The 19,498-nt window shown below is 39.7% G+C and overlaps 1 protein-coding gene and 3 long non-coding RNA genes across 4 annotated transcripts; 3 read left to right on the forward strand and 1 right to left on the reverse strand.

Annotated features, from left to right (window-relative positions):
- Positions 1-511: 511 nt before the first annotated feature.
- On the reverse strand, positions 512-1,463 carry LOC129738913 (uncharacterized). The gene is made up of 3 exons (XR_008735679.1): positions 1,330-1,463; positions 846-1,255; positions 512-788 (listed from the first exon to the last, which is right to left on the reverse strand). It is a non-coding gene; the product is annotated as an uncharacterized LOC129738913 (long non-coding RNA).
- A 4,997-nt stretch (positions 1,464-6,460) lies between these two features.
- LOC129738912 (uncharacterized) lies at positions 6,461-7,729 on the forward strand. Its single transcript, XR_008735678.1, has 3 exons — positions 6,461-6,551; positions 6,733-6,845; positions 7,192-7,729. It is a non-coding gene; the product is annotated as an uncharacterized LOC129738912 (long non-coding RNA).
- Positions 7,730-12,663: 4,934 nt separating this feature from the next.
- Positions 12,664-14,103, forward strand: LOC129737822 (uncharacterized protein K02A2.6-like). The gene has a single exon (XM_055728983.1). The coding sequence runs from the start codon at positions 12,664-12,666 to the stop codon at positions 14,101-14,103; it is 1,440 nt and encodes a 479-aa protein (XP_055584958.1).
- Positions 14,104-17,223: 3,120 nt separating this feature from the next.
- LOC129740367 (uncharacterized) lies at positions 17,224-17,731 on the forward strand. Its single transcript, XR_008736213.1, has 2 exons — positions 17,224-17,510; positions 17,571-17,731. It is a non-coding gene; the product is annotated as an uncharacterized LOC129740367 (long non-coding RNA).
- Positions 17,732-19,498: the final 1,767 nt, after the last annotated feature.

Genomic DNA, 19,498 nt, shown 5'->3' on the forward strand with positions numbered 1-19,498 from the left:
TCTAACCCAAGGTCGAAAATATTTTCCACAACTATATCCACTGCCCTTTGGAGAGATTCGCAACTATGCTCCACACTGTAATTCTCCGTGACTCAGATTTGAAGGAAAACAATTCAAAATGCGCCAAAACTGGGAAAACTCAAATTTTGATTAGAACGTCAAAACTCAGAAATGATTTGTAGGGGTTTTCGCGAATTCTGAGTTGTTTTCAATCAGGCATTTTAAAGAAGCGTTTGAAAGGTCTGAGCCAAAACAACTCAGATTTTTTTTAAATTTTGACACGGTTTCGAAAGGGATTATATTTTTTTAAAGAAATAAATAGAAATTTCGGATAAATAAAATCAAATGGAACGAATTTTAGAAAACTATGTTTATTTCAATTTCCAGACATAAACCGAAGTCTGGGTGTTGAGCAACAGCACCCGGGGGATCATTTTTGATAAATCCAACACTCGATCTTGAGGAACACTCTAATTCTTGGTGAGTGGCAACAAGCATTTTCTGCTGTTGGCGAGGAGCATATTGCCCTCCTGCCAACAAGCTTAATTTCCGATGGTGTACAGGGGAGCGTCCCGAGGAGTCTGCTGCTCAGCCGGAACATCCACCAATCCTAGTAGCGAAAATCTACGCAAAATTCGGTAAGGTTCAATTCCACCAGATGCGGTGTAGGTTGATTCTGGCCAGCTTGAAACTACCGCCTCCAACTTCGGAACAATCCAATAAGATGTGAATAACGATTTGTTTTCACGAATATTTGTCCGTTTTCCTACCGATACAGTCATTGCGATCTGGATATGAAAAAATATGTTTAATAATTATGATAAAAAAAACTAAACAAAACTTACCGAGGATTTTTTTCAAGAACTGAAACACGGGCATGATACGAATGATCCATGTAGACACCAAATAATCTACAGAGAAATGAAATACTTTTTCCAGTAGAAATCAGGAAAGAAATGTCGTACGTCAACATCGATATAATAAAACGGCAATATAGCCGCCAACCCTGCAGCGGTGAGTAATTTTCGTTAAACTTTAGTTTCTCGATGCTGGTTCTTCGCTCGGTGGTGGCATGAGGTCCTTATAATCTGGGATATTGCCATCCTCTCTATTGCCGTAATCGTCTGAGCAATCCCGTTTCCTAATCATGAGACGATCGGCATTATGGTTACTACCCCCACGCGATTCATAATTCAACTTCAGCCGCTGGTGCAGCTGGATGATTGAACTTTTCATCTGCATAACTGGTTTGTTTCTGTAAGCAAAGAAAAAACGGAGTGTTAGCGTTCTGATTTTTTTCGTACTTATTTTTAAACACACATTACTCACAAATCTACATTATGCAAATTGCCATTCTTCACAAGGAACCAAGGGAGCAACAAAAAAGTCGAAATTCCATTTCTGAATGACTACTGGAACCAGCTCTACCACCCCCAATACTGTCCCAATTGGGTTCTTCTTGGCATTCAAACTAGCGTTGATGGGCCCGACAATTCAATGTCTAGGGCGATGCTGCAGGGAATCGGGTGGGAGATTCTTCCGAGCTTGACTCATCCTGACTGGTCAAAATGTTTACTTAAAAGATCAAATCTAATAAGGAAAAAAATCTTTGGGTTATCCGAGATAGCAAAAGTATCGCTAATGAAGGCTCTCTGAAGACCCTTCCGCTGGTTGATGTGCCTGCCGAACTACGTGGGTTGATGTACTTTCCACTGTTCGTACGGATGGTTCTGTCGGTTTTTCTTTTGGGAACTGATGGTCGGTTTCAGAACACCTCCGCGGTTCGTCAGTAATGTTCCGTCTCAAAGTCACACTGCTAGGAGAAATGAATGATATTTATTATTTGTTTTCATGAAGATTGTAAAGATTGAAAAGAATACTTACCGCCTGATTCAAGGTATTATCGGATACCAGGGACACAGCAGGCACGCTTCGGACTCCCATTCCGGCTGACAGTGAAGCTTCGCCTTGCCAACCAAGGAATCGAGTCGCTTCGGAACATTTCGAGGCTGTTTGGGATTTTGTCTACTGTGTATCGGTTTGTAATTTTTTGCGGGGGAATTTATTAAATGGATACATTATTTTGGCAACCAATAACTTGCAGAGATTGGTGCAATGATTGCAAAACATCAAAAATACTATAAATTTGGAGCTCGTACCTTGATAAAAATGAAGATGTTCTTTGGTTTCTTTATCCAAAAATCGGGCATGATTCGGATGATCCAGGTCGAGAACTGTTAACTTATTTAATCGTGTTACGACACGGATTACGAGAATCGGCACAAGTTTTGTGGCAAATCAACGATCCGGGCATTGTAGCAAATTGATCGTTCCGCTTGTAATATAGATGCGATCGATGAAACACTGATGCTCGGAATTTTCGAAGAAATACTAGAGGGTGAGGTGATTCTGGTAGGCATGAATCCACTGAGAAATCCGCTATTCAATGTGTGTCCGATTTGTATCATCCGGTGGAAACCAACCTGAAGAAAATAGATATTTACACACAAAAAACACAAATATTACTCATATAACATACCTGTCGCCGTGCCTTTCTGAAGCGGCATTTTATGGTATGCTGCTGATGTCCATGTATTTAGTCGAATATCATCATCTAAAAAATAGCGGAAGGTCCACCGATCTTAGCGGCAGAGGTTATTCTGAACTCATGTACAATTTTAAGAAACCGCCGGGAATAGATCTGTAGAGGAAAAACTAGATAAGAAATTGCTGGAAATAAAAAAAAAATGCTTAAATTTTCAAATCTCACCGTCGAAATAGCTTTGCCGAAGTTAGTGATCAGCAACGAGCACTTGCCGTCTCACGAAAAGACGGATTTCCCGATAAATTACTTGGTCTTGAAGAGCGTCCGGTCTGCTGTTCAGCCGGAACTGCAGTGGAGATAGGGTGCGCCGCGGAAGAATTAGTTTGATAGATACAAACAAATAAAAATAATTTTAAAACGTTACCCGTCGATATTCAATCAGCTTTCGTTTTAAAAACACTGAGTTGTTTTCATTCATTCTCATGTTAAATAGTGTGCGTCTTCGCTTTGTCAAAAAATTCCGCTACCGCTGAAGAAAAATAACTCAAAATTTTGAAGGATATCAATTCAGTTGTTTTTTTCTTCATAGATGGTGCGACTCCTGAACCAAATCAAATCAGTCTCTGAATAATTTAAAATTACCGTGCAGCGAGGTTCCTCTTACAGCAATTGTTGTGTCATCGGCGTAATTTACGGTTATCACATCAGGAGGGACACTGTTGATCAATCCACTGATCACAACATTAAAGCATAACGGACTTAGTGGAGATCCCTGAGGAAGGCCTTTCCACGTTGTCCTAGATATTGAATCTAATCCATTTGAAATGCACAAATTCCTTTCTTCAAAAAGATGGAAGATACTTCTTACTAGGCATTCAGGGACTGTTAATGAGCGTAATTCGCGGACCAGAACATTAATTTCCACGTTGTCGTAGGCGGCTTTGATATCGAGGCTACATATCACCACATGCTCTCTTCTTTTCAAAGCTAAAGAAGCTTCATTAATCAGGGGAAACAACGCATCCATTGTTCCTCGTCCTTTCCTAAAACCGTTGATAGCTGAAGGGAATAAGTTGTTGTTTTCGATGAAATGTTCTAGTCGATCTTTGATTATGAGTTCATACACTTTGCGAAAACATGAAGCTAACGCGATTGGGCGAACAGCAGAAGGAGAAATCGGATCATGACCACTTTTAGGAATCGGTACAATTTTAAAGGTTTTCCAGCTTTCCGGAATTCTTCCTGAAGCAAAAATTTGGCAATAGATTTTTCGCAACTGACTAAGCGCCGCCCATGGGAGATGATTTATGACGGAATATGGAACACCATCCAAACCAGGAGCCGAATCTTTACCGATTTTTAAAACTGCTTGAATATCCGATACTGAGAATGGTAAACCAGTTTGAGGGCAACACGAACATTGTAGAAAAGCCGGGGGTGGATTTTTGGCAGATGAGGGAGCCAACTTGTCCAAAACATCGTTGGCCAAATTGTCCGAAATTCTAAGGTTTTTTGATGGCTCTCCGCGCCCTTTGAATCTTCTAGCCATCCTCCATAAGGTTGTGAGGGACGTAGAACTATCACAACTATCACAAAAATGTTGCCAACTTTTCCTCTTCTTCTCGCGTACCAAATTTCTGAACCTTCGTTCTGTATTAGCGTACCCTTCGTAAGCTTCGGTTGACAGCTCTCGTTTCCAAGCGCGGAAAGCAACTCTGGTGGCTTTCTTCGCTTCTGTTAGCTCTTCGTCCCAATAGGGTTGCGGTATTCGGCGAGTGTGGTTCGAGTTTACTGATGGACAGGATCTGCGCAGTGCTTGCCAAATCAGCTCAAAGAAGACATCAAAGCTATCCGGTTCTCCATTTTCGACGAATGATTCCTCGAGGCTTCCGGTAAAACGTTCCCAGTCGATTTTCCGAACATTGATTCCAGAGTAGAATTTCATCGCGCATGTAGTACTCGAATGAAAAACTATCGGAAAATGATCGCTTCCATTTGGTGAATCCAAAACCTCCCAGTCGAAGCACAAACTAAGGCTCGAAGAAACCAGCGTGATATCAATTGCGCCCCACGACCGGTTTACATCAAACCTAGTTGGCTGACCATTGTTGAGAATGACGAGATGAGATGTTTCGATGGCTTGATGAAGACGGTCTCCACGTGTGTTTCCATGATCGCTTCCCCATAGGTGATGTTTTGCGTTAAAGTCTCCTCCAATGATGCACGGTTTCGGAACGGTTGATAAAAAATTATCAAACTGAGTCTGCGATATGTTGGCTTGCGGGTGTATGTACACAGATACAATAGTGATCAACCCGGAGATGTATTTGATCTGGCAGGCAACGGCTTGAATATCCGCTGACAGTGCAATAGGAAATGCTACGGGATTCAGTTCTGAACGAATCGCGATGGCTACGCCCATCGAGTTTCGTCTGTGATCTTTACGAAAAATGGTGTGCTGCGGTAGACTAAAGTTTGTGTGATTGTCGAGATGTGTTTCACTCAAAAGCGAAATATTGATATTGTGTGTATTTATGAGCTGGATTAAAGATGAGCGTTTACTATTTATCCCTCTACAATTCCATTGTAGACATTGCAGAGGAACGGTGGCTGTTAAAGTGCTCGGTGTGGTGTTTTTCATAATCTGAGATTAGCAAAATATCCTTTCATTTTATCACTTACAACATCCGAAATTCTCTCCAAAACCATTTGTTGAATTTTTTGTCGAGTTTCAACATCTTCCTCAGGAACTTCCAGAGCCTCTGCAACGATATCGATGACCTCAGTAGATTCAATCGTCGATCGGATCGAATCGCAAACCCCGTCAGAAATGTTAACTTCAAGTTGGGGAAGCTCATCGTCCGAATCGACATTATGACGACGTTTGCTGGAAGGATTAGACCCATTCTTGTCAACATTACTTGTTTGGCAAGCAACTGCCACGGTGGATTTTGTTGTTGGTTGGGAGATGATAGTTAGTGAGTTTGATGATTCATTTGAAGTTGTTCCACAAAACCAATCGACACGTCCTTGTGAAAAAGTGTCGCGCCGCTCTTTATCGGTTTTCTTTTTTTGAATTATTTTCGGACAAAGCTTGTGATCATTGGCCCGATGGGAGCCCAAACAGTTAACGCACTGGGGCTCACTATTTTCACATGCATGATCTTCGCCGCCCACTTGCTCCAAGCATTGGTTACAGCGTTTAGCACTCTTACATCCTTTTTTATCATGTCCCAAGCGCCAGCAGTTACCACACTGGCGGACAGGATAAATGTACTGCTTAACAGAATAAAGCACTCTATTCAACTCGATGTGAGTAGGTAAACTCTGCCCAGCGAAAGTAAAAATCACCGTAAACAGGGCTTCCTCTTTATCATCAGCTAATTTTCTAAGCACACGACGAGCATGAACTATCTCCGGGTTATCAACTTGATTCGACTTGCGTTTATCGTACGCATTAGCAAACTTCAATTCTTCATCACAAATATCCGGCTCAATATAGGCTACCCCAAGGCACTCCACCAGCCGTTGGGGGATAAAAAAACGCACTTCATTTGAGGTACCGATGCCTGCTATTTCATTAGCAGCATCCCTCGATCGCATCAAAATTTTCATTTTGGTTTTAGAAACCGGCATAGCACGTATAAAATCGTCACCAAATTTCTTCACCAGACTTTTAGCAATCTTCGCAGCAGATATATTTCCGACATTTGTTTCAGCCATAACGAGATATGGCCCAGCATAATTTTCGTGATATTTCCGCACTCGAACTTCATTTTTCGATGACCTTGGTGTATCGTTGTGGGTCATTGCACCGCTCGACAATAGCGTGTGGAAGGAGAGAAGAAAAATAAATTAGATTTCGATTCAGCTCACACACACGATGTGCAACGTACCGTAGTTCAAACGAGACTGTATCGACTGGAGTTGTACTGGCCAACCTGACCTGACCGGCTCGAAATAGTCAATAGATCAATCTTATTGATTGTCAAAAGCGACGAAAGATGTAAGTTCTCGTCGTATAGTTGCGTGCAAAAAAGGATTAAACCTTATTTAATTTCTATTTTTTTTTCACTGGTGCAGCGTCATGAAATCCAATGCAATTATGGGCACGCAGGAAGTGAAACTGCAGCAAATAACTATGGTAGTTGATCAGTACAATTTATGTATCTTTTATCTGTTTGCAGATTCCTATTAGGTCGTTACCCTTCAAGAGAAAGGCTGGAAGGTGCAGTGACTGATTCGACGCGGTAGAAAAAACCACGAATTAATCCAATTGTAATGCTCACAAATAAGATAGGTATTCAATTCCTTAGCACTTTTACCACTATTTATTGTTGTTGATAAGATCTGGAAATTAATAGAAGAAATCTAACAGTAATTCGAATTCGATAATGAAATTGATTTACAGTATCTTACTTCGAATTGAATTTATATGTTGTATTATAGTATTTTGGTTCATGACCTACAGATAGAAAAGTTATATTTATTCGAGTTTAAATATCATGACAATTTTTTGTTCCAGCACATGCTCATGGCTGGATCTAATTTTTTTGCTTTGTTTAGGAACAAAAATATGAAATATCCTCAAGAAATATTTTAAAACTCATAATTTTTTTTATTTCCATTTTCCGATTTCCGAATAGAGAACCTGGGTGAGCAGAGTGCTTAGTTCAGTGAACGGCACTGGAGGATCTATCGGTCCGAGGTCGCGATGTCGTCGGTGAAGAACTTGTGCTGAGCCTTGTCTCCCCGTAATTCATTATAGTTCCCCATTAGCTTGCCGGGGACGCCTCATGGGGAGCACCTTCCAGGCGGAACACGATGGTGGCCATGTGTCCATATAACCCATTCCGGTTTGGTTCCGAAAGGGTAAATCCGGTGATAGCGATAATCCTTAAGAAAACAGGTCTATTATTTGGAACTTCGATGTCGGCTTTTGAATTGATGAAAAGAATTTCAGAACTAAGAAGTTTAAGCTTGCCTTTAATTATGTAATTGTTTGAAATAAAGAAATATTTTGTGAAAGAGAATTATTTTTTTTAGAAGATATCTAATCAACTTTACTTTTGCGATGAAATTTTCAAAATGCATGGGCATCCCCATGTCAAAATATACAGAATTGACTAACTGGCTGAAAGCTTTCGAATGTGTAAAAGCTTTTTGCTCACGCTCTGTGTAAAGCGCCCAAACATAAAACTAAGTGGAGACACTTTTCTCGAATCTGTATGGATTTTTATACAGAATTGACTAACTTTGGTTACCGTGTTTGTCATTGAATTTGACAACCATCAAAATTACGCACGCTAGAAATTTATTAACCAATTATCGTTAAAAAGTAACCATTTTCACACCTTTCCGCGTTAAGTGATTTTTTGGTTTTTTCCATAGAAGTCATTTTTTGACTTCTCTTGAGAAGTGGAAATATGGTTACTTTTTAACCGCAAGAAATTAATGCGGAGAAGTTGAAAAACGGTTAATTTTTAACCGTATCGCCAAATAGAAAGAAAGCAGATTAATTTGTTCTTAAAAATGCTAGAATTGAGATTTTCTTAACTAGAAAAAAAAATTACTGCGGGTTTGAGAGCAGATTTTTTATTTTTGTGTACTTTTTCATTGGCATCGATAGAAACTGCCGTATCTATGGACAGCATTATACTGCTCTCAACGGTGGTGTGTTAGTAGTAAAACGGGAATCAACTATTATATGTGGAAACCGTCCGTCCAATCGGTAACATTGTTTATTCCACGCATCTAGAAATCCGTAGCAGTGGAAGCCGGTTTACGGGCTAGGATTTCGAATTCGTTTCCCATATGATTTAATTTGGGGTCACCAGATGATGGGAAACCGACTACGGCACGAAGTATCGCTAAGCGAAACCGGATCCAAACACGATTACGAATCCTCTACGTCGCCAGCCATTTCTTGGAACGAGCAAACATTACCAGGCATAGATGGCAGGTAAACCCTGTGGGGGAGGAAAATAAATAAATTACCTCTACATTGCCGTTAACCTCTGATAGCTTTCTGCATCTAATTTTTTTTCTTGTTTACCTCATCCTACGGCTGCTTCAGGCCAGTGTCACAAGCCCAAAAATTTAGCTTCTATCAGGAATCCTTCCAGTCTGAATTTCGGTAAACTAAAATCGATCAGATAAACACCGCGCCCATTCTTGTCACTTGGAGCCATTCGCATCGTCCTGTTCCCGATGGTGGGAAAAATTTGGGTCAACACGCTGTGTGGTCCTAAAAAGTGCTAAAAACTTCATCACCCATATTCAGACTGATCAGACTGCAGCTTCCAGGACACTGCTGGTATCGAATATTATAGCAGTACTAATCGAGAGCATCCGGCCTTAAGAAGCGGAAGAGCTCTTGAGGGCGATTCACTGCAGCTTTTGCTGGTGTTGATTTTCCTAGTGGTACTTAACTCAGATACGGATTATTCGCGGTTTCACCGTGGAGTAAATGAATTTGCACAAAACTTAGGAAATATCGACTTATTACTCTCATGATGAGAGATCCTATACGATCCTTCAGGCCAGTGTCCCAGACCAAGTGATAGGACCTGTTGAAAATAGAAATGAAAAGTGAATTTCAACATATTTGGTTTGAAAAACTGCTGAAGTTCTATAAAAAAAACCAAAAATGCATCCAGTAGCAATTTAAAATAGATTCAGAAAAAATACCTACCTTTAAAGAGAGCGCGAGTTTCCGAATAAGGCCACAGTATCTTTTTATTTTCTTTTTATGTTTAAATACTTGAAATTCAATTTTTTTCTCTGGCAAAACAACAAAACGCGACCAACAATAACATTTACAACTTCCATAATGGCGCCGAAGAGTTTTCATTACAGAGATGAATTTAACCATAGTTGTGGTAAATGCTAAAGAACTTAAACCGTGGTTAAAATTAAGCGAGAAATATCGTTAAAAAATAACCAAATTGATAGTTCTCCAGCAAAAACCAAAAAATGGTTACTTTTCAACCATAAATGGTTAAAAAAAAATGAGCGTGCGGGCCCACGATTTTCTGGGCCCATAACAAACCTGACGTTTTGCTGTCAAGGACCCGGACTAAATGTCAAATCCTAGATAAATATGAATGATTGCACACTAACACAACAATCGCTCTGGTTCCTTATTGGTTGAAATTTTGACTTTATCAACTCCGTACTGCTTTGATAGGAAAACACCATAAACGTTTTTCCCGATAGATAGAAAAAAAGAAAAAGATTCTTGTTCGCAAGAAGAACCCACTTGCCATCCCCCTGGTTTCCATCGGTTTCAATTACACTAACACACATGCAGTTGCTTACTGTCAAAACAGCTGGTTTGGTTTGTTGTGACTAATTTTGATTGTTTCTTTGGTGTTTTTTTGTCGGGTGCTGGAGTCGGTGCTGTGCGAGTTAGCTGAGTCGGTGGTGCAGTGCCTGTCGTGCTGAATCGGTGGTGCTGTGCTAGCCATGCTGAGGTGGTACTGTGCTGAATCGAGGTGCTGTGCTGGGTCGGTGGTGCTGTGCTGAGTCGGTGGTGCTGTGCTGAGTCGGTGGTGCTGTGCTGAGTCGGTGGTGCTGTGCTGAGTCAATGGTGCTGTGCTGAGTCAATGGTGCTGTGCTAGCCATGCTGATTCGTTGGTGCTGTGGCAGTCATGTTGAGGCTGTGGTGCTGCGACATTCATGCTGATTCGGTGGTGAAGTGTTGGAAAAGTGTTTGGCAGTTTTGTTTGTTTGTTGGTTTAAATTTTTAATTCATTCGCCTCTTTTAGATAGAAAGAGCAAAGAAAATTAAATAACTATCAATAAAATCATAAATCAAATACACTTAAATAGTTCCGTTGTTCTTAAAAATTCCAATAATTTGTCTTCCATTCCTTGTTCGTTTGCTAATATGTTTGCACTCCGTTGGGTAGATCATTTGCAATTCGTTGATGCTCGTAGATAGGACATTCCGCTTATGTTAGGGCGTGAAACACCCTACAAACAATACCGCTGGGCTCACTGCTGGCCAAGATAGGTAGAGAAGAAGGTAAAACATTGCGCTTAACCTCAATCGACAGAGCCGTGTAAACGCAGGGTCAAAAATAGTTATGGAATTTCGAACGTTATGTATGGGATTTGAAACAAAATTACAATTTATGGAAAATTGCGAGGTCTTCCCAACAAACATTTTTGCTGATTAAAAACGCCAATTCTCTGATCGTATGCTGTTTTGAGGTGCTGATTGCTGTTTCAGCTTTCTGGCTGAAGAAAGAAATATTTCAGCGCTGTTTCAGCGTATAAGGAAGTTTTATTTCAGCCAATAGAAAGTAGGGGAAAATTGGCTGAAGAATAACTCGTTCAGCCTTTGTCCAACCATTTTTGACACCTTCAAATTTGACAGCCGTCAGCTGTACAAGGGTAGCTTCGAAAGCGTCTTTCAGCAATACCAAACATTTTGTTATTCATGACAAATCAATATGATTATCTTTTGAATCGTCTAATGATTCGAAATTTCTCATTTTGCATGATAAAATGACCTTGCCGGGAAATTAACATTTTATTCTCGTAGCAATTTCAATTTCTTCATATGAAATTGACCTTGGTTGAGAAATATTTTGGTCGCTTAAGAGCGACACTTTTCTGTTCCTTCGCAGAATGCATGGTTGGTTCTGCCTTCTGCGGCATGAGACCAACAAGTCGTAGGTTCAAAGTTCGAGACAAGTTCAAATGAAGAAAAAATAACACGGGAGGGGAAAATTAGCAGTCAAACATCGGACATACATCGGTCAACATTATTTTTGTTTTTTTTTTGTTGCTCCGTCAATTGACGTTTCATGTGGTTTCATGTCATCTTCGCTGATTAATTTCTCCAGATCTCGATGTTTAAGGGCTGAACAGCAGCTTCTCTCTGAATTTGGGTTACCTTCTTTCAGCAAGATAGCTGATTTAAAATTAGAACTAAACAATGTTTCAGCGGTTGTTCAGCAAAAAATGTTTGTTGGGTTATTGTTCTAATAAGTATACAGTCGCATTCTTTGAAATAACATGTGTTGAAATTAGTAAAATTTATGTTCTAATGCTTTCAATATTCTGACTACGAGACAGTTTTTTTTTGGAAATTTAGCAGTATTTCTGCAAAACATTCGAATTTCGTAAAGCATTTTTGCAAATATAGTTGTAAAGATATGCTAAAAAATGACTTGTTGCAACTTGTCATGAATGCTACTTTATTTTAGGTCCAACAAAGTTTAAAAACAATCAGTTATTAGGAATTTAGCAAAAAGCAATTTTTTTAACTCAATAAAAAATCCACGTAAAAGTTATGTTTTTCAACCGCATAAGCGCTTAATGAATTGTAAATACATTGGTTAACATTTTTATATTTTTTGCAGAATTTTAAAATTAGTAGTTTTTCTAGAAAACCCATAGTTTAAAAAAATTCCATACATTTTTGTGGAATTTCTATAACTATTTTTTGGTTGGCCTACTAATACATATGCAAGCAACGGAGTAGCATACCTACAGAATCTAGCTATCCTGACTGCTGGCAGCCTATCTGTCAGCCGATCGACGCGCCAACCAGCGGGTAGAATACAACAACAACAACCAATCACTTTATGTTTTGTTCTGTAAACGTTTAGTCGCGACGTATTTTATCTCGTCAATAAATCGTCCTTTTTAATATGTAGTGTTTAGTAACTACGTGTTATTTATCTCTTTGTATCCGTGCTACCCCAGTTTACAACAGTGGCGACGAGTCGGTCAAGTGATTATCGCGGAATTCACTTAATTATCGCGTAATTACGTTTCCCACGCGGAAAAGACGTCGGTGTGTGATGAATTCAAGTGATCCTAATCCAATTTCGGATCAATCCGCTGGATCAAATGGGACCATCAGCGGGCTCCCCAGTGGACAGCAGCTTCACCCAGCTGGCATGCAGCAGCTTTTCATTCGCCCCACACAGTTCGGTCAACAGCCACCGACGGGACTTACTCTTCAGTTCCCCGGGCAGCAGCAGCAACAGCAGCAGCAGCAGCAACAGCAGCAGCAGCAGCAATCATCGCACCAGTTTTCACCAACTACCGACGCACTTCTCTCCCAGCTCCTCCAACAGCAGCAAGCATTTGCGACACAAATGCTGCAACAGCAGCAGGAATTCATGCGGCAGCAGCAGGATATGTTCCTCCGTACGCTGTCATCAATTAGTGTGCAAATTCCATCAAACCCAGAAGTGATTTTAGATTCACTGTCGCATCACATTAAGGAGTTCCGGTACGACCCGGACAACAACATTACGTTCGTGACTTGGTACGCGCGGTACAAGGACCTGTTCGAGCAAGACGCTTCCCGGCTCGACAGCGAGGCAAAAGTGCGTTTGCTTCTCCGGAAGATGGGTTCCGCCGAACATGAACGGTACGTCAACTTCATTCTTCCGAAGCTACCGAAGGACTACCAATTCGATGAAACAGTTCGGAAATTGGGGATCCTGTTTGGTGCTGCTGAATCGCTCATCAGCAAGCGGTATCGTTGCCTGCAGACAACGAAAAAGTCCACCGAAGATTACGTTTCGTTTTCATGCCGTGTAAACAAGAACGCGGTCGATTTTGAGCTGAGTAAATTGACGGAGGAGCAGTTCAAATGTTTATTATTTGTTTGCGGCATGAAAGCGGAGTGTGATGCAGAGGTGCGTACTAGACTGTTGGCAAAAATCGAGGACCGGAACGACGTGACCCTGGAGCAGCTTTCTGAAGACTGCCAGCGGCTGATGTGTCTGAAGAGAGACACTGCTATGATCGAGGGAACATCCGGGCCACCAGCATCAGCAGTGCAGTTCGTGGAGCGGAACTATAATCGGAAACAAATTTCCAAAAGTTCTCCGAAAAAAGTGAATTCCCCCAAAAACATTCCCCCAACCCCTTGTTGGAAGTGCGGCGCAATGCACTACACTCGTGAGTGCCCGTACAAGGACCACAAGTGTAGTGATTGTGGCAACAACGGACACCGTGAAGGTTATTGTTTATCCGAAAACAAAAGTGCAAAGCCCTATCACAAGAAACAAAATAAAACTTTTCGGGCGAATGCAGTGAAAGTGAATGCAGTGCAACAAAAACGAAAATTTGTTCAAGCTGATATTAACGGTGCTGAAGTGCAACTGCAGTTGGACACTGGATCCGACATCAGTGTGGTATCGAAGCGTGTGTGGGAGAAAATCGGGAAGCCTTCCACCACCCCTGCAGTACGTAATGCATCTACGGCTTCTGGTGCCCCCCTCCAGCTCCTTTTCAAGTTCCAGTGTGACGTCAACGTCAATGGCCAGCAGCGCCGTGGGACATTTCACGTGGTCGACAAATCGTTCAACGTGTTCGGTATCGATTTGCTCGACGCTTTTGGGCTCTGGTCGGTGCCGATTTCTTCTTTTTGCAACCAGAGTGCCAAACCATCCACATCGTCGGAGTCATTTGAGGCAGCACCACGTTTCAAAAATTCAGCATCCAGCACTTCACCACAGCACAATCGCACAGCAAGGCTGAACCATTTCGAGACATTCGAGAGGGGAGAAGTTCGGTTCCAATAATCTCCAAATATTTCACCGATGTCCCGTCTCTCTCTCAACGTCTCCTTCTCCATCATCATCAAGCTCTGCTGACCCAGTAGAGGTCAACGAACAGCTGTGCAGGTGCCTCGTCGTTCTTCGCGGACCAGAAGACCGCCGATTCGGTTCAACCTGCACCGGCTGTATTAAGGGAGGAGATGTTAGGGCGTGAAACACCCTACAAACAATACCGCTGGGCTCACTGCTGGCAACCTATCTGTCAGCCGATCGACGCGCCAACCAGCGGGTAGAATACAACAACAACAACCAATCACTTTATGTTTTGTTCTGTAAACGTTTAGTCGCGACGTATTTTATCTCGTCAATAAATCGTCCTTTTTAATATGTAGTGTTTAGTAACTACGTGTTATTTATTCTTTGTATCCGTGCTACCCCAGTTTACAACAGCTTATATGTGTTCGACTGTTAGGAAAGTCCCACAATTGTCACATTCGGGTCGTTGATTTGGCCCTGCACCTCCTTTGTGGCCAGATCCCGCAACTTCTAGGAGATGCCATGCAGTGCAAAGGGCTTCGTTCAGTGCCGCTAATGACTTGGGGCAGGGCCGTCGGGCTGGTGTCATGTTTATTAAGAATCGATAAATCAATAAAAAAAAGGGTTTTTTCGGTTTTTTTCCATTTAATCAAGTAAGAACAACAGCCCGCATGAGCCAATACTGTACGCAGAATCTTCAGTATCATTCTATTCTGATTACATTAATAGTAACGTTCAATATTGCATCTTGGCTAAATGTGCCTTTGCTTGAACGTATAAAATATTATTCCCGAAAGATACGATGAATATTCTTAGGAACAAAATGATAAATTTTGCAACGCAATCAAATGATAGAGAACTATTTCAGAAAGATACAATTAATGGTCTTCAGAATTAATTGAGTATTTTAGCAACACGCACACACTTCTTCGCTGTCAAATCAACACGCGGTCGAACTTTGAAAAAAAAAAAAGTTTCTTCCGGATGATGTCGGGCAAATTTTACTGTAGGATTCGTCCAGTTACGAAACTGGAACCGGAAAACGAAGGCTTCAAAGAAGGATATATGAGGGTAAGTAAAATAAAATAGTATTCATAGTGGGAAACTGAAATTATCTTTTTTTTTTATTCTCATGCACAGGCTGGAGGAAAGATCCGGAGAAACTTTTTCTTCCGGAGACAGCATCAATGCAAAGAAAAGCATCACAAACCCGCCGACCACTGTAGCAGCCGCGCATTAAGAAAGGTTCGGCGGTGCTGCAGCAGCAGGCTGAAGTTCGTAGGTGCTGCAGCGATGGAACATCCGGAAGCTGTTCCTGCAAACATCCGCGGAAGGTTTGTTTTTTTGATCATTTCATTTATAATCGCGGCGATTAACCAACATTCATTTTAGAAGAATAATAAACTCTATGTGAAATAAAATGAATAAAAGTACATTAAACCTTTTTTTTTTATTTTTTCTGGAAATCCAATTGCAATTTATAAAATTAACAAATCCCCAAATTAGGTTTGAATCTTTTCATTATTGGGTGACGATATGCTCTATCGTTGCCTTTTTATGAGAGAATCATTAAATAAAGATAACACGAATGATCAAACCGTTTTAGAACGAGTAGAAAAAAGCAAAAAAAATGAATGGTTACTCTACTTAACGACCCGTTCGCTGTATCGTAAAGTGCGTCCAAACGATTCCATTTCATGGAAAAAAGACTACCTTAATCGTACATCAATAATCCAAAACTATAAAGCTAATCTTTAGTGTGTCTTAGGAAGAAGATAATGGAAATCGTTATTGTATAATAGTGATTTATGCGGGAGTACAGTAACAGACGATTGCTATTATAATTTTCATTATTAAATAAAGCCAGAAATCTCCAAGTACACAGCTGTATAAGAAAATGACAGCAAAAGCAGCGCGTTAGTATTAGTGCCTGGCTGTTCATTCAGCAGCCTGATAGAAATCGATCGAAGTCAATTGGAAAAACAGCTGATCAACTGTCAATCCATTTCAATTGATTTCGATTGAGTTCTGTTGAACACACCTATTGATAATTGTTGTTTTTTAACCAGAATGAACTATTGAATTTTAACCATTTTTAAAGTTCTTGTTGAAAACCAAAATAACCCAGTCAATTATTATTCTACCTGACTTTTTTTAAACGTGTATTTATGGCAGCTAACTGACAATTCAACGGTCGAAATTCTTTGTATTTGTGAGATAAATTGAAATCTGTCACACAGACATCTACACTTAATGTTGTTCATGCTTATGCTACACAAATAAGATGAACCGTCCTTCAAATTGTTCATTCATGTTCTCTCTGCAAGTATGGCTGCGGCAGTGATTCCAGTACCATTTTTTTTCAAATTCGCAAAAAAAATTGAATGTGGATTACATTTTCAATGGTTTAAAAACATGTTTTTATGTAAGTCAATTTATAAAAGAAAATTCATTAATGAAGACAAACACTTAAGATAGCGCAATAGGATTGAAATTAGTATTACTAACTATAATATCCTTTATAAATTATATTTAAGATATTCTTTTAATTTATCGTTTAAACCCGTTATAAATTATCACATTTCAATGAACCATTCTTCAGTTTTTGGCAACATTAAACAATTTTCAACAACATTAAAGAACTTCTTGGAAGTTCTAAAATATTGTTAACTTTATCAACAACACAAATAAAACTTTTATGTTTTCGTGTATTATTTAAGTGACCGCATTTCCTCCGCAGCGGACTGTTCAATCAATTGTGCTATACACAAGAACGTCCATTAAGTAAAAAAATACTTAACAAACATCAAACAAAAAGTTGAAAACTAAAACAACATGCTAATTGCAAATAACAACTTGTTACAAAGTACTAAACAGCAAATGTTTGATGGTTATTCATTCATTGCTATTTGAATTAATTTATTAATCAATTAATTATCACCAACTGTGTTATTGAAAATTTCAAATCATTTAGAATAATTCTTCTTCTTCTCCTCTTCTTTATGGCCAGCTGAATTAGAATAATTAAATATTGGTGAAATTTGTCTTATTGATTAGAGGATTGAAAAAACTTTTCATCTGGCATCCATGATTACTGCCGAGTGTCGAATCACCGCGAGGAACCCGAGGAACGAAACGCTCGGCAAACGTTTTTATCTGACGAACGGAGGAACAACACAGAGCTTTTTGTTCAACTGTGCATCATACAAATTCGATAGATTTGCTCCACGAATCGACTATGGGGGGGGACTCCGGTAAGTTCGACGCGGATGTGGTGGCACCGGTGGCGGCCAGGTTTATTTGGTTTCATCGCATCAAAGAGCGGAAAGGCATCCGCCTGCTCAATTTTTCATCGACAATGCACTGCTGAAACTGAGACTGGAGGCAATGCAATGGTAAGAAATTTTGAAAACATTTCCAATCATGTTTTGATGTTGATGTTTTTCTTTCCATAGGCGAAAAAACCAGACCCGCAATTGGTCCTACCGGAGGATGTAAAGTGATGAAACAGGAACTTGGATCAGTGACAGCATCTGCGAGCTCGGAGGAATCTGATAGAACAGTGTATAATGTGTTAAAAATAACGATTGAGTGAAATAAAAGTTGGTTGAAATGATATCCCAAGCAACCAAAAGTCGCGTTTTTACTTAACTCCGAACTCCGAAGTTCACATTTGGCTGAAAAAATGTATTACGGGAACTTCAGGTGACTCTTGTCGCCTAAAAGTTACTCAGGAACTTACATCGCCCTTTGAAAGGTTAATACTACCGATAACGGAACTTCTAAGCGCATTTAATGGAACTTCTTTCAAGAAGGTCGATAACGTTTGCGTAACATTCCAAAACGCACCATTAAGATACTTGAAGGTGTTTTAAAGAACCTATATGGGAAATCTAAGCGACATGTCAAAAATGTTTTTCAAGAAGGTCGATAACGTTCGCGTAACATTCTAAAGCGCACCATTAAGATACTTGAAGGTGTTTTAAAGAACCTATATGGGAATTCTAAGCGACATGTCAAAAATGTTTTTCAAGAAGGTCGATAACGTTCGCGTAACATTCTAAAGCGCACCATTAAGGTACTTGAAGGTGTTTTAAAGAACCTATATGGGAATTCTAAGCGACATGTCAAAAATGTCTGTCAATTTCTTGTCATGGTATTTGTTTTGTTTATATCTGTACTGATATATACAAATGGAATTCAAGATTTTTTCGAATTTTTCTTATAAATGTTAAATAAGATATTCGAATAAATTCTTGATGATGCGAATTTTTGTTATGATTCATATTGTGTACTGAAAGTCCTTTGAACGAAATAAGGTTCCTTCAATTGACCAACCCACTCAATCATCTCAAATGACATTAAGTTTAAATACTAATCATTACAGTGGCAATTAGCTATTGCTGGATTGGTCGAGAGGCTGGTGAGTTTCATTGCAACCTAGAGAGCAGCGGTTCAATTCTCTAGGCGTGTAAGCACCCGAATACGAAAATATTGTAACAAAACAGTTCCTGTAGTAGTAATAAAACGATTGGAGATAGTGTAAAAAAACGTTTTGAAAATGATACCAGAAACCATAAAAAACATTACACTTATCTTGAATTTCAAAACGACGGTCTGTTGAATATGGCGTTAAGTTATGTTACTGTTTAAAACTGTTAAAACCTTTATATGCAGACACTGCCCAAGCAACCAAAAGTCGCGTTTTTACTTAACTCCGAACTCCGAAGTTCACATTTGGCTGAAAAAATGTATTACGGGAACTTCAGGTGACTCTTGTCGCGTAAAAGTTACTCAGGAACTTCCATCGCCCTTTGAAAGGTTAAACTATCGATAACGGAACTTCTAAGCGCTTTTAATGGAACTTCTTTCAAGAAGGTCGATAACGTTCGCGTAACATTCTAAAGCGCACCATTAAGATACTTGAAGGTGTTTCAAAGAACCTATATGGGAATTCTAAGCGACATGTCAAAAATGTTTTTCAAGAAGGTCGATAACGTTCGCTTAACATTCTAAAGCGCACCATTAAGGTACTTGAAGGTGTTTTAAAGAACCTATATGGGAATTCTAAGCGACATGTCAAAAATGTCTGTCAATTTCTTGTCATGGTATTTGTTTTGTTTATATCTGTACTGATATTTACAAATGGAATTCAAGATTTTATCGAATTTTTCTTATAAATGTTAAATAAGATATTCGAATAAATTTTTGATGATGCGAATTTGTGTTATGATTCATATTGTGTACTGAAAGTCCTTTGAACGAAATAAGGTACCTTCTATTGACCAACCCACTCAATCATCTCAAATGACATTAAGTTTAAATACTTATTATTACAGTGGCAATTAGCTATTGCTGGATTGGTCGAGAGGCTGGTGAGTTT

Source organism: Uranotaenia lowii, chromosome 1, assembly GCF_029784155.1.
Source record: "Uranotaenia lowii strain MFRU-FL chromosome 1, ASM2978415v1, whole genome shotgun sequence".
In the NCBI taxonomy this organism is placed as follows: domain Eukaryota; kingdom Metazoa; phylum Arthropoda; class Insecta; order Diptera; family Culicidae; genus Uranotaenia; species Uranotaenia lowii.